At 37.8% G+C, this 12,069-nt stretch overlaps 1 protein-coding gene across 1 annotated transcript in view; it reads right to left on the bottom strand.

Moving 5' to 3' along the window:
- Nucleotides 1-12,069, bottom strand: part of samd10b (sterile alpha motif domain containing 10b) — a 53,821-nt gene that overhangs the window by 24,688 nt on the left and 17,064 nt on the right. The window contains exon 2 of the mRNA XM_028022532.1: nucleotides 295-479. Within this exon, the coding sequence (XP_027878333.1) occupies nucleotides 295-479 (185 nt within the window). The remainder of the gene's footprint in view (nucleotides 1-294; nucleotides 480-12,069) is intronic.

The raw sequence follows: 12,069 nt of genomic DNA, 5'->3' as shown, positions 1-12,069 counted from the left end.
TGGCATTTTCATTGAGAGAAAATTTTTTGTTTCTGATATTTAAATCGGGAATTACTGCATTAACTGTAGATACTGGAGTGGGATATGGAAGTGTATGTGAGCAGTGAGGTGCAAGAAGAAAAAGACGGTTGAGAATGTCAAACGTATTTCTGATAAGAGCACTTGATTACTTAAAGAGCACTTGATTACCGAAATATGTTTGACCTTATTTTCCAAGCAAAACCGCCACTTGGGGTTAGTTTCATGTACCGGATGCACTCAGTTTCTGCTCTGTTTGTGCAGACATGCTTCTACCTGGATGCCCTCTGTGCCCGGCTGCTGGAGTAATTTGACGGTGCGCGTGTGCGCTGTCTTCTGGCCGCGGCCGTCGTGCCAGGTCAGGTTGCTGCCTCCGGCCCGACGCGGCAGCTGGTAGCTCAGCTCCTCAGCAGACACCGTGTGCTCCAGGGAGGCACGGCAAAAACTGAAGCTGGACGCCGCTGGTCAGGAGAGAAAGGGAGAATTTTAGCTAATCAGCTTTTTCTGTCTTTGCTCACATAAAATCTTTACAATGAATGATATTGACATTTACTCTAATGTATGCACACTGCTTACCAACTCTAGATATGCTATAAACAGATGGCTGATGCAATGATGATTCTGGGAGATTGAGCTACTTCACTGTGATTTCTAATTATGCTGAGTGCATATTCAAAGAGGGAGCACATCATTTCTGGAAAAGTAACTCTCTTACCAGACTGGTTCCTGTTATATAACCTCTATATCATGAATATCTGGAATGTGTCTCACTCATCTTGCCCTCCACTCTTCCTCTTCTCTGTCCTTCATTCACCCTCCTCTCTCAGGAATGTTGGATGGATGGACAGACGTGTTAGCTGTGACATGGCGAAGCAGCCAACTTGTCAGTTTAGGGTCAAAGTGCAGTTGAGTGAACGCCATGAGGCATCTTATGCACTTTGAATCAAAGCTGACCTGTGGTTTGTCATCTCTAGCGGAGCCATTATCCAACAGTGAAATGGAGTCGTAGGGCTTTTATTCCCCTAAGGGGTAATTTAATGCAATGTAATGTGAATTAAAGAGGAGGAGAAACATTACCTCAAGATCTTTGGGAATCTATTTAAAAGTGTTAAATCACAAACGAGTTACTGTTAGGCCCAAAACTCATTTGTCAAGAGAACCAAAGATAAAACAGTGAATAGTAATAACATCTAGCATGAGTTGCAGTGTTATTTCATGCCTGGATGGATTGGCAAGAAGCCCATTTATTAGGGGTTAATAACAACCCGATTGTGCCGCAAACAGCCAGTATCTGGTAAATCACTTATACATGGCTGCATTGTTCAAGAAAAGGCTCCATGGAGCAGAAATGATTAAAAATAATCAGTGGTTAAAACAGATACAGAAATAAAAAGTAGATATTTGAGTACATGTAAGAGCGCAAATTGTATTTATCAAATAGTCATACAACCACATCATATCAAAGTATGAAACAAATAAATCGCAAACACCTGTTCTAGGTTTTATAAATTTTAAAACACACTGTTTAGACACAACTAGACTCTTAGAAAAGCCTGTCTTTCCAAAGCAAGAAGGCATTACTCTATATGCATATAAATGGTTAATTAAATGAATTTATATCAAAAGCTTTTCCAGTCATAGCGACCGCTTACAGCACTTCAACCTAGAGCCACATTCACCTAATCACACTCATTCCTACATGAAGAACTTAGGGTAAAGTGCCTTGTCCAATGGGACTGCACATCGACATGTGACAGGAGGAAGCTGAAATCACACACACAACTTTCAAATCTTCCTACTGAGCCACAGTCGCCCCCACAGTCGAATAATGACATATCCTCCAGAACTGCACTGTGCCACAGACACAGTGTGTCTGTTGTTATGAACAGGGAATAGATTGTGTTCTTGACCCCCCTCCAAACTAAAGATTCTCTGCAAGAAGTTGAACATCTCCGTAAAAATAAACAGGTTAAGAGGGTAGATCCTTGTCACCCATCAAAGACAGTCACTATTGGAAATACTTTTTGTCTCAAAGAATTATATAGCACAGGAGACTTGGCTTCAAAAAACGAATACAACAGTGAGGGATTAGGACATAACAGTTTATGCCATGATGACAACTCTAGTAGCAAGTCAGCAGAGATTTTATAGAAAGACTCCATCCATCCGTCCATCCGTCCATCCATCCATCCATGGGGGGAATCCCAACGCTTTTCCTGTTCGGCTGAAAAACCTAGTCCATCCTGCGTGTCCTGCGTCTTCTTTTTTTCCCTCATTGTCTGAGCCAGGAGAAGGCTCAGACAGTGATGAATTTGATGGCAGCTTCTGTCTGAATGGATATCAGTATTTTTACTTTGCTTCCAATTAGCAGTGCAACATTAACTCCTGGATCCTTTAAGGGGGGAAAATTTAATGTTTTTTACACAAAGACAGTTAATCTGCAGTTGGGCTTAAAATGTGTTGCACGTTATGGTGTAAATGTAAGAATATAAATATACGCGAGTGTCGGTGTCTGCTTGAATCAAAGAAAAAATTGCTGCTCAGAGCCAGAGCAGATATTTGAGCAACTGCACTACTTCATAGAAGAATTACTTTTTTTTTTTTTTTAGAATTCATCAGCTATTCATCACTGTAGCAAAAGACAGAGCAATTTTAAATCCCTTTTGTTAGGTGAAAGTCTGCTAAGTTTTTATTGCTCTCATAGCATTTTTCCTGATATGCTCCCTATCAATGAAAAAATCACATAAATTGTACGTTCTGAACTCACGTTTGAGCTGGAAACACTGGAAACTAGTTGTTTTGGGGTTTTTTTGTCCTATGTGGTACATTGTGTTTTGATTTGAGGCCCAAGTTCATATTCTCACAGTAATGTTATTACTTTTCACCTGCTTTCAGATCAGTTCTGCACTGTCTTCTGCATGCTTTCCTTAACACTTCTTTTTTCACAGATTTCTCGATTACAGGCCTGAAAATTGGAATGAATAAAACGAATATGAGCTACAAGCCTGAACAAAATTGAAATGGATAAGTGTTGTAAAAACAATATACGACATTTTGACTGCACCACAGCTGGTTGAGAAAATGCAAGAGATGATTTCAGTTTATTACGAGTCTGTAAGTAACTGCAGACTCACAGCATATTCAAAGCAGCATCCAATTCTTTTGTGTTAATTGAACTACCCTTTCAAATCTTGTCAGCTCATGTGAATATGGTTATTGAGACAAAAGGAGATTTGCTGATTATAGAACTAAAAGTGGAACAAGGCGTAACAAATGTCATTTTCATTTCTTTCTGATGTAAAAAAAAAAATCTTTATAAGAGAACAATGTAAGACAAAGCTTTCAGGCGAGCGGGAGAAACTTAATTTCATTTTCCCCATTGCATTTTTACTCTCTCAACAACAATGCAAGTTAAATTTAAGACTCTTCTGGACTTCATATAAACAAAAAGAAGGTGTGCTGGTTAAAATAAGTTCAGAAATTCAAAAAAAAAAATTGATCGTCTATTTCTGATTATTCTAGCAGGATCTCAGGGAGGTTGGTGTCTATTTCCAGTGCTCATTGGGCAAGAGTACACCGAGTCACCAGTCCATAACAGGACAACACACACATACACACACACCACCTACCTAAGGACAACTTAGAGGGACTAATTAACATTCTTGTTTTTGGACTGCAGTACCTGGACAAAACCCACACATTCACATGTAAACTTCATGGTGAAATTCACAGGATTTTCTTGCTACAAAGAAACAGTGCAGCCCACTGTAAAACACACAGAAAACTTTTGTTTTTAGAAATTATCAAAGGTCAATTTTTATGACCATTCCCCTCAGGAAAGAAAAGCTTCAAACGAATATCACTAATGCTATTGACTATTGAATATACATTTCTAACTGTGCAAGATGGTTATATTTGCAGACAGAACTGGTAAAAAAGTATATGGAAATGTAACTTCATCCATCAAGGGAAAAACAATTCTTCTGATTTTATTTTACAATTTAACAGCAGAGCACTGAAACCTGTTGGAAGACAGCTGATGTTTGAGGAGAAACACCTGGCTGCAGCTGGGAAGAGTGAAGACAAAAACACGTTTTCTTAGCGTACAAGGCTGCTCGAGTGAACAACGATGAATACTGAGTTCTCATACCTGTGATGCAGGAAGGAACAGGGGGGAAGAAAGGGAATATATATATATAAAAAAAAACCCTGTCAGGAATCAGTGAAGTGTAACCTTGTCCAGCCTATCTCCGTCCATTTATTTCTTACTCTGCAGAGATGTGCATCATTCCTGACTTTCTTTTTCTGCATGTTTCAGCCTTGCTGTCTTATGCGGTGTACTCCTTTTTTCATTATCTTATATTTTTTTTCTTCTTGTAATCTTTTTGCATTTCTCTGTCTTTTTATTGTCGTCACGTCCTTGGGGTCGTCGGGATCAACCAGGGCCCAACTCAGATATAATTACTGCCAGTCAGCCTAACGGCAGGAGACAGGAGGAAGGAACATGGAAAACTAAGCGCCTTAAAACCCTAAAGACCTGCCAATCTCTCGGAAAGAGACAAGAGGAAGCAGAGAAGCGAGAGCGAGACTGACAAGGAGAAAGAGGGAGTTGAGCTGTAAATTAGTCCTGGATTCCTGTAAACCAACCTTGACTGTATCTAGGTAAAAAGATCTCAGGAGGAAGAGACGTTAATGTTACAAGCCAAAACTTTGCTGCTAATAAACAATGATTCCACACTTGATAGACATAACCTTTAAAATGAAGAATTGCTGGATTATGACCTCTCTCATCTTTTAGAATCTAAATCTCTGCACAGTGCTGGACTCCCTCTCCTAAAGCAGTCATAAAAATGAAGGCAAAGCACTCATTCTGCAGTCTTTAATGGACTTAGTTGGCTTAACCTTCTGGCACAAGATACCAAAGAGAATTTAAGATCAGCCAAAGATAATTAAATATCCACACACTCAAACTAATGTCCCCTTTGAAGCGGCATGGCAGCGAGACTGAAAGCTTTAAGAAAATGGGACTGACGTTTATTTAGATTCTGCTAAATCTCGTTATATCTTTGTGATTTCAATCAGATTTAGGAGTTATCGCTCACCTTTCCTCGTCTGCCAGAACGTGTGCACGATGAGCCTGGACAACTGCCAAGTCCCCACTGCCCTATTTGTCACTATCTAGTGTTGTATTATCTCTCAGTACCTTTGGGAGTGACTTTTATCACCTCCACCCAAGAGAGGGGGCGGTAGGACAAGGGATGATGGAGACTAAACGATGGGAGTCAGAATGTAATGTTTTAATAAAAAAGAAAACTATACTAGTAAAATGAGGATTCTTTTTAACTGCGTACAATTAAATTGCCGTGCTTAGATAAAAAAAGAGGGGAAAAAAAGAGGACTGTTCAGAGTTTCTTTCATAATAATTTCATGCAGTGTTTTTTATTGAAATTCTCAGTATATTAAAATTTATGTTTGTTATAATTTTATTGAATTTATCAACACTCCAGCACTAAGAGACGGGTCATTTAGACCCCATGAGTTTTCTACTCTGTGTGGTGTGGTCGCACCGACTCCATGTGCACTTTTATGAGATTTGTGTGTGTGTGTGTGTGTGTGGTTTCGGAAAGTGACAGTCTGACGGGACAACCGCCCACTTCCCGCTGTCCGACCGTGATATTTACTGCACACCTCCTGAGTGTCGTGCTAAGACCGCAGCAATGTTAAAATCCTGACCTACAAGTCTCAGTTCTACTGGGGTGTCCAACTTCAGTCCTCGAGAGTTGCTGTGCTCCATATTTCAGATGTGACTGTTCCAACAAGCCAAAAGTAATGTCTGAATTACTTCCTCAGAATATCAACTATTTCTGCAGAAGCCTGGTTCATTTCATTAAGGTGCATTGAACTTGGAACACTGCAGGACACCGGCTCTTTAGGAATGGAGTTGGACATCCATTGGCTGGAGGCCAAAAAAGCACTGAAATTTCCATCTTATGATTTTTTTAATGGATTTGCATTTATCTGTGAGTTCTCTGTCAATAACCCAGCACTTTCTTTAGATTTTTTTTTACATAATGGAATAAGGATTTAGGTCCAGAAACCCCCAAATTTTTTTGCTGTACTCGATTTTCTCTAATGCATATTTTGATGTCTCGGAATCAGGTATGGAACATTTATCAGAATCAAGACATTCCAAGGTTTTAAAAAGTTATAGCTTCAAAACCATTAAAATGCTACAACTTACTGTTCTTACAGTTTATGAAGGCCACTACACAGACTCTCACTAGCAAGAACAAACTTGTCTGCCTACAGATTTTTCTTGTATTGAAGAACAGTATTTTTAAAACAATCACTGCCATGGTGTCCAAACTAAAGGAGTATCACTCTTTTCTTATTAAATCAATACTTTTTAAAACTTCAGTTGTAAAGGTTTGAGTGACACGTCTGTTAAGCAGCTCACTGCTAGCTTCCTGAGGAAATAGTCTGACTTATTTACTAGATATTTAATACACATTTTTAAATCCTCAATGTTAGCAGGTCTGTATTCCGAATTTAATTTTAAAATGTAAATGTAAAAAAAATATTTTTTTAAATGTAAAAGTTAATATAACAATCAATTCATGTAAGAAGTAGGATTTTTATGACTATATGTGTTAAATAACTAATTTTAGAAGCAATATGAATGATTATTGATTTTCGGTTTTAATTAGAAACTATTAGATAATGTTAAACATTTCAGTTTAGACATTTTGTACAAATACTGTAAAAATGTGCCGTTTTTTTACTCAACGTTATTAGACCATGTAAATTCAAATCTCACACTGCCCTTTGTCTACTAAGGAAGAGATTCAACCATATTCTATACTTTTCCACACTTTCAAAGACTTCATAGGATCCCTGGCAGTTGGAACAAGAAGTGCCAAAAACCAAGGGCAAAGTGTCATAGAAAGCTTTACATGAGCGTACAGAGGGTAGGTAGGTCAAAGCGACTCAGCCCAGTGAAGTGTAACCTCATATCACCTCCTCCTGACTGAACAACCTATCTGCTGTGCAGGAAGGATAGTTAAATCTCAGAGGTATTCCCTTTCGAAAAGGTAATTAAGATGTTAGGTACGGCACCCTGGAAGGTCGTTTCGAGCCAAATCCCAGAGTAGATTAACATGGCATCGTCCAGCATTACTCATTTGACTCCAAAGAGTGTCTAAAATGGTCTATTTTTGCTGTGTAGGCTCTTTTGCAGAAGCCTGATTCTTTTTTCTTTGATAACGCTGGCATCAACCTAGCAGTTCACATTAACTTTACCCTCTTGCATTGAGAGGAAGGCAGTTGGTCTATCCACCTTATTTTGGGCAACATGCAGAGGATACCATGGTGCATTTCAGCTGCTTGATATGGGTATTTACTTGCTCCAACACCCCAGTAATAAAAGCATTCTATTTGCAGTATAAGTAATACATAAATATGTACAGTCACCCTGTAATCTTCCAGAGTGTGAAACATCATAATGCAGTCATTTAATGCTTGTGTAACACATTGCGCTTGGTGTCCCAACTACTGCTTTGAGCACACTAATATTTATGCATGCTGCTGGTAAAGTAAGTGGACCTTTCAACACTTCTAGTCCACTAGAACCCAGTTTGAACCCAATGAATAAACCTTGCAGACCAGAATACCAGAATATGTTTAGAGCTTCGAATATACTCAAGAACCCCGTGATGGTTCACATTATGCACTGCAGTCTATTATCCACTCTGACAGGTCGCGTTCGCTGAGGATGGGGCTAAGGTTTACCTTTCACTAACTATCAGTGTCACGAAAGCAAGTAAATAATGGGATGATAGTAAACAAGCACAGATTCAACTCTCATCGTGGCACAGCATGCACAAACGCAAGCTAAATTCCCTCATACCACTAAGAATGAAGGTCAGCATTGCCATACATACATTACTGTGAGTGCCAAGTCGCACAGTCGTACATCTGTGGAGTTTCTATCAGCATTCATCCAGGCTATTGAGGCTGAACAAAGCTACAGAGAGAATGCCGTGTGGATGGAGAGCAAATCCAGGAATCAAATCACAGGGCAGCCATGCCTCAGGATGCACAGAGCTGCCCAGCACACAGGTGGGGATGGCATTTTGTTTATGATTCTACAAACTGAGCAGAAGCACTTTCCTGGGAGAACGTAACCCTGCTGACATGATAAATGCCAGTTTCCTCTCTGTACGCATGGCTGTGAAGGAAAACAAGTCTGGAAGACCAAGCACATTCACAAAGTCAGACAGAACTATTGATCAGGTATTGATGTGTCACAGAGAGAAGACAAGGTGGATAAACAGTGTCTCTTCCACACAAGCAGTGGTCAAATCTCTTATTTAAAATAAATATGACTTAATTTCTTTCTTTTTTTTCACAACTCAAAATACCCCTGAAAAGAAGAGTAAGCATAGTATAGAGGTGGGACATTTTAACACTTACTGAAAGAATGTGGAAAGGAAACCTTAGAGCTCAGAGAGTAATGCAGAAAATAATCATAAAATGGGTGCAGAATAAGCCAGAATAAATTGAACAGACCAAAAGGTGCAGAACATTAAGATTAAGAAAAGGTTAACAATAATTTAAAGTAATCAGACGCAGTGTTTTTCATCGTCTCCCCTTCACAGCCAAAGCCCTCATATGATGACACGGGAGGACAGATTAGATCTCTTTGCCTATCAATAATCCAGAGTGAATGTCAAAGAAGAAGGACACAGAGAAGGAGGATATGAATCTAAGTAATAGGATATGAGGTAAAGTTTGATCAAATCAGGGAAGGATATAAACGAGTCCATCTGAATTAACAGAAGTTACCTGATTTTGAGGTTTAAATCTTGAACATAGCTCTGTGCGTCTGATGCAAACGCTCCTGTAATCATGCCCTCATCAGATCAGATGAAACACACTTCTGCACAGAAATATAATGTGTTCACTACAGCTTGATAGGGGATGATAATGCATTGTATGTGGACTGTTCAGGTGTGAAAAGGAAGAAAAAAAATTCTCATCAGTATGTTAGCACTATTTTGGTCTTTTTGTTGTTGCTTGGAGAAAGTACAGAAAATATCAGAATTTACCTGCACTGCACTTTTTAAACGCATTGCTATTTTTCTTCTTCTATTTATAAAATAATGATTGTTTTCTATATCTGCTATGATCTTGCCACCACCCTTTGAATGAAAGAGGGTAGTCAGCCTAGTCACAAAAATCCAGGCAGCATACCTGTCATTTATACCAAACAGGTATAAATGATGAGACAGGAAGACTTAAAGCAATGAATAAAGAGTGTTGCTCTGGTACATTTTACCTGAACAACACTAAGGTAAAGAGTACTCCGGCTAATCATTTGTCCTACAAAAACTATTAAATCCATGGCAAGGGGATAGTGTAACTAATGCAGTAGTTAAAAATTAATATCTATAGATTTTTAACAATTTTTAAATGCTGTGCAAACATTTGTCATCCATGTACTCCAAATACACAGAAGAGCTGGATTGCAGAAAATTGATAAATGGAAACAACATTGTTGAAAGAAAAAGTGACACCTGCTTTCTTGCTAAAGCTATGGACTATATTGGGGGTATCCAATGCACGGCTCAGGGGCCATGTGCGGATCTTAAATATGTACCATGGGCCCCAACTGGAATGGTAAAAATATGGCCCTATAGGACAGGAAACTGATGCAGACTTGGGTCCATCAAGATCTGCTTTTAAATAATTCATTAAACTAGGCTAAATAAGGAAGGTGTTCTCAAAGAAAGATAAATCCTGTTCTTGTTACTGAAAACAGAAAAGTTGTCCTTGTCTAAAAAAATACAAAACACAATTAGAAAACTGTATGCCTTTCTTTAGTAACAGAAAAGTTCAAAATTCATTATGTTTCGGAATTTACAATGATTTAAAGATCTCTTTTCTTCAAAACACAAACTATTTTATTCAATCCAATAAATTGTATTTATTGTTAAGCAGATATATATTTTTGTTTATATGCTTTTCATTTATTTGATTTTGCTGTTTACTTTGAGCTGAATGATTTTGGCACATGTGACAAAATCTTTGGACACCACAGGGACACCATGTTGTTTTTGCGAAACCAAATTTTCTTTTAGAGTTTACAAGGAGATTTTAACTAACTTACAGCCTCAAAACCTGGATATGAATCTGCAATATAAACTTTTGAATATACTTTTAAATATAATTGACTATAAAATGCAATCTCACTTGTACGTACGGTGTTTTGCATAACTCTTTAAATTTTTCTTAGTATTTAATATTTTCCTTCCTACAATACACCTCCATCTTTTAGTAGGTCGCTACTCCAGACACGTTGTTGTTTAAAGATTATCTCATTAATATTTCATTGGAAATTTTATTGAGGTAAACAAGATATTTGCTAAGATGGGTTTTGTGATATCTACACATATTACAAAGAATACTAATTAGGAAACGATTCCAGATCAAAACTGGAAATGGGAGAACTGTCCAAATTCTGATTTATGAGGCAAAAGTAAAAGCAGCACAATCCCATGTATACAATGTTTTTTGTTTTTTTCCAGAGGTGTTACGATTTAAGCACTGCTACACCTTTGCACCACTTGCTCTATGTTAGCTTTACCCAGACATTGTACTCACATTCACACACCGATGAGCAACACAAGCTCCATTAGGCAGCTATATGCATAATGAATGATGCAGTCAGAATGGTGGATGTCAAAAAAAAGAAGAAAAAAAACCCTGGCATGAATGCTTTTCTAATGAAGAGTTAAGTACTATTTCTTTCACGGCATATAACATGTATGTATGTTTGCATCATCTTTTCCATAAAGTGTTAAATAATTAAATAACATAGCGCTCTTACTGTGGAAGTAATCGGGAGATCATTCGGTTCGCATACAAATGTTACTGTTATGATTCACCTCACATAAAAATCATCATCAAACTTTATCCAAATTAGTTTGATTGTCACATTGGGATGAATTAGAATAAATGGGGCACAGCATGAAAAAGGGGAAAATTACACAGAAAGGTCAAGTAAGTAGGGAACAACTTCATATACATGCAAAGTACGAGCACATCGCTCATGTAAGCAGAGGAAGCAGCAGCAGCGATAAAATGAGATACATGGATTAAAAACGTTCCGACCACTTTACTACTTGATTCTTTTTCCTCTGATGAAATGAGCTGTGGATATTTCTTTCACAGGTTAGTCTCACATATTAAAAATGTCACAATATGAGTAAAGTGTTGATGCCTGAACAAGCAGCAAATCTGTCTTTCCATCGAGGGCAAAAAAACAAAAATGAGAAGATTTCAAGTTTAGTTTGCAATTTTCTGCTTTATAATATTTAAAAATGTGCACATATCAATAATTGGAGCAATAACTAAAAAGGCGAGGAGTGTGACAGAAAAGGCTGGACAACGACCCCAGGCTGCTGCCATTTATAGTGTCAAATTGTAAAACTGCAGTAAAAATGATTGCATTATTCATTCATTTGAAGTTGTTTCTAAATATATTTAATGGGGAAGTAAATCATGTATTCATTATTTTAACATATTTTTAACTGATCAGTTCAAAATCTTTATAGTGTTTAAATGAACTCCACCAAATGTCCTTAGACTAAATACTGCATATTATTCAGACTATGGCTTCCGGAACTACAATACTGGTCTATGTAAATGCATTCTTCATATTTGTTGATCTTTGGAGAAAGATAAATAAATCCATTTCTAAAACTCTAATTATTGCAGATTCGTTTCCAGAAGGAAAGTTCACTGCTTCAAAAGTTTTAGATAGAAATGTTTGCCATTATGTTGTGTTGAATACCAGTCGATTCAGCTGTCAAATCATAATAATAAATTCCCCAGTCCTTCAATGTTGCAACTGCTTTCATTTAAAATGTCACCATTTGTTCAGTTTTTCTGACACAGAATGTTCCTGTGCAAACCTCTAAACCAGACTGACATTTTAAGGTTGTTGTCCAATGCTGTTCTTCTGAAGGGCAACACAGTAAATGTGACAGG

The sequence above is a fragment of the Xiphophorus couchianus genome, chromosome 1 (assembly GCF_001444195.1).
Source record: "Xiphophorus couchianus chromosome 1, X_couchianus-1.0, whole genome shotgun sequence".
Taxonomy (NCBI): Eukaryota; Metazoa; Chordata; class Actinopteri; order Cyprinodontiformes; family Poeciliidae; genus Xiphophorus; species Xiphophorus couchianus.
The sequence above is the reverse complement of the archived record's forward strand: the minus strand, read 5'-3'. Positions and strand labels throughout refer to the sequence as shown.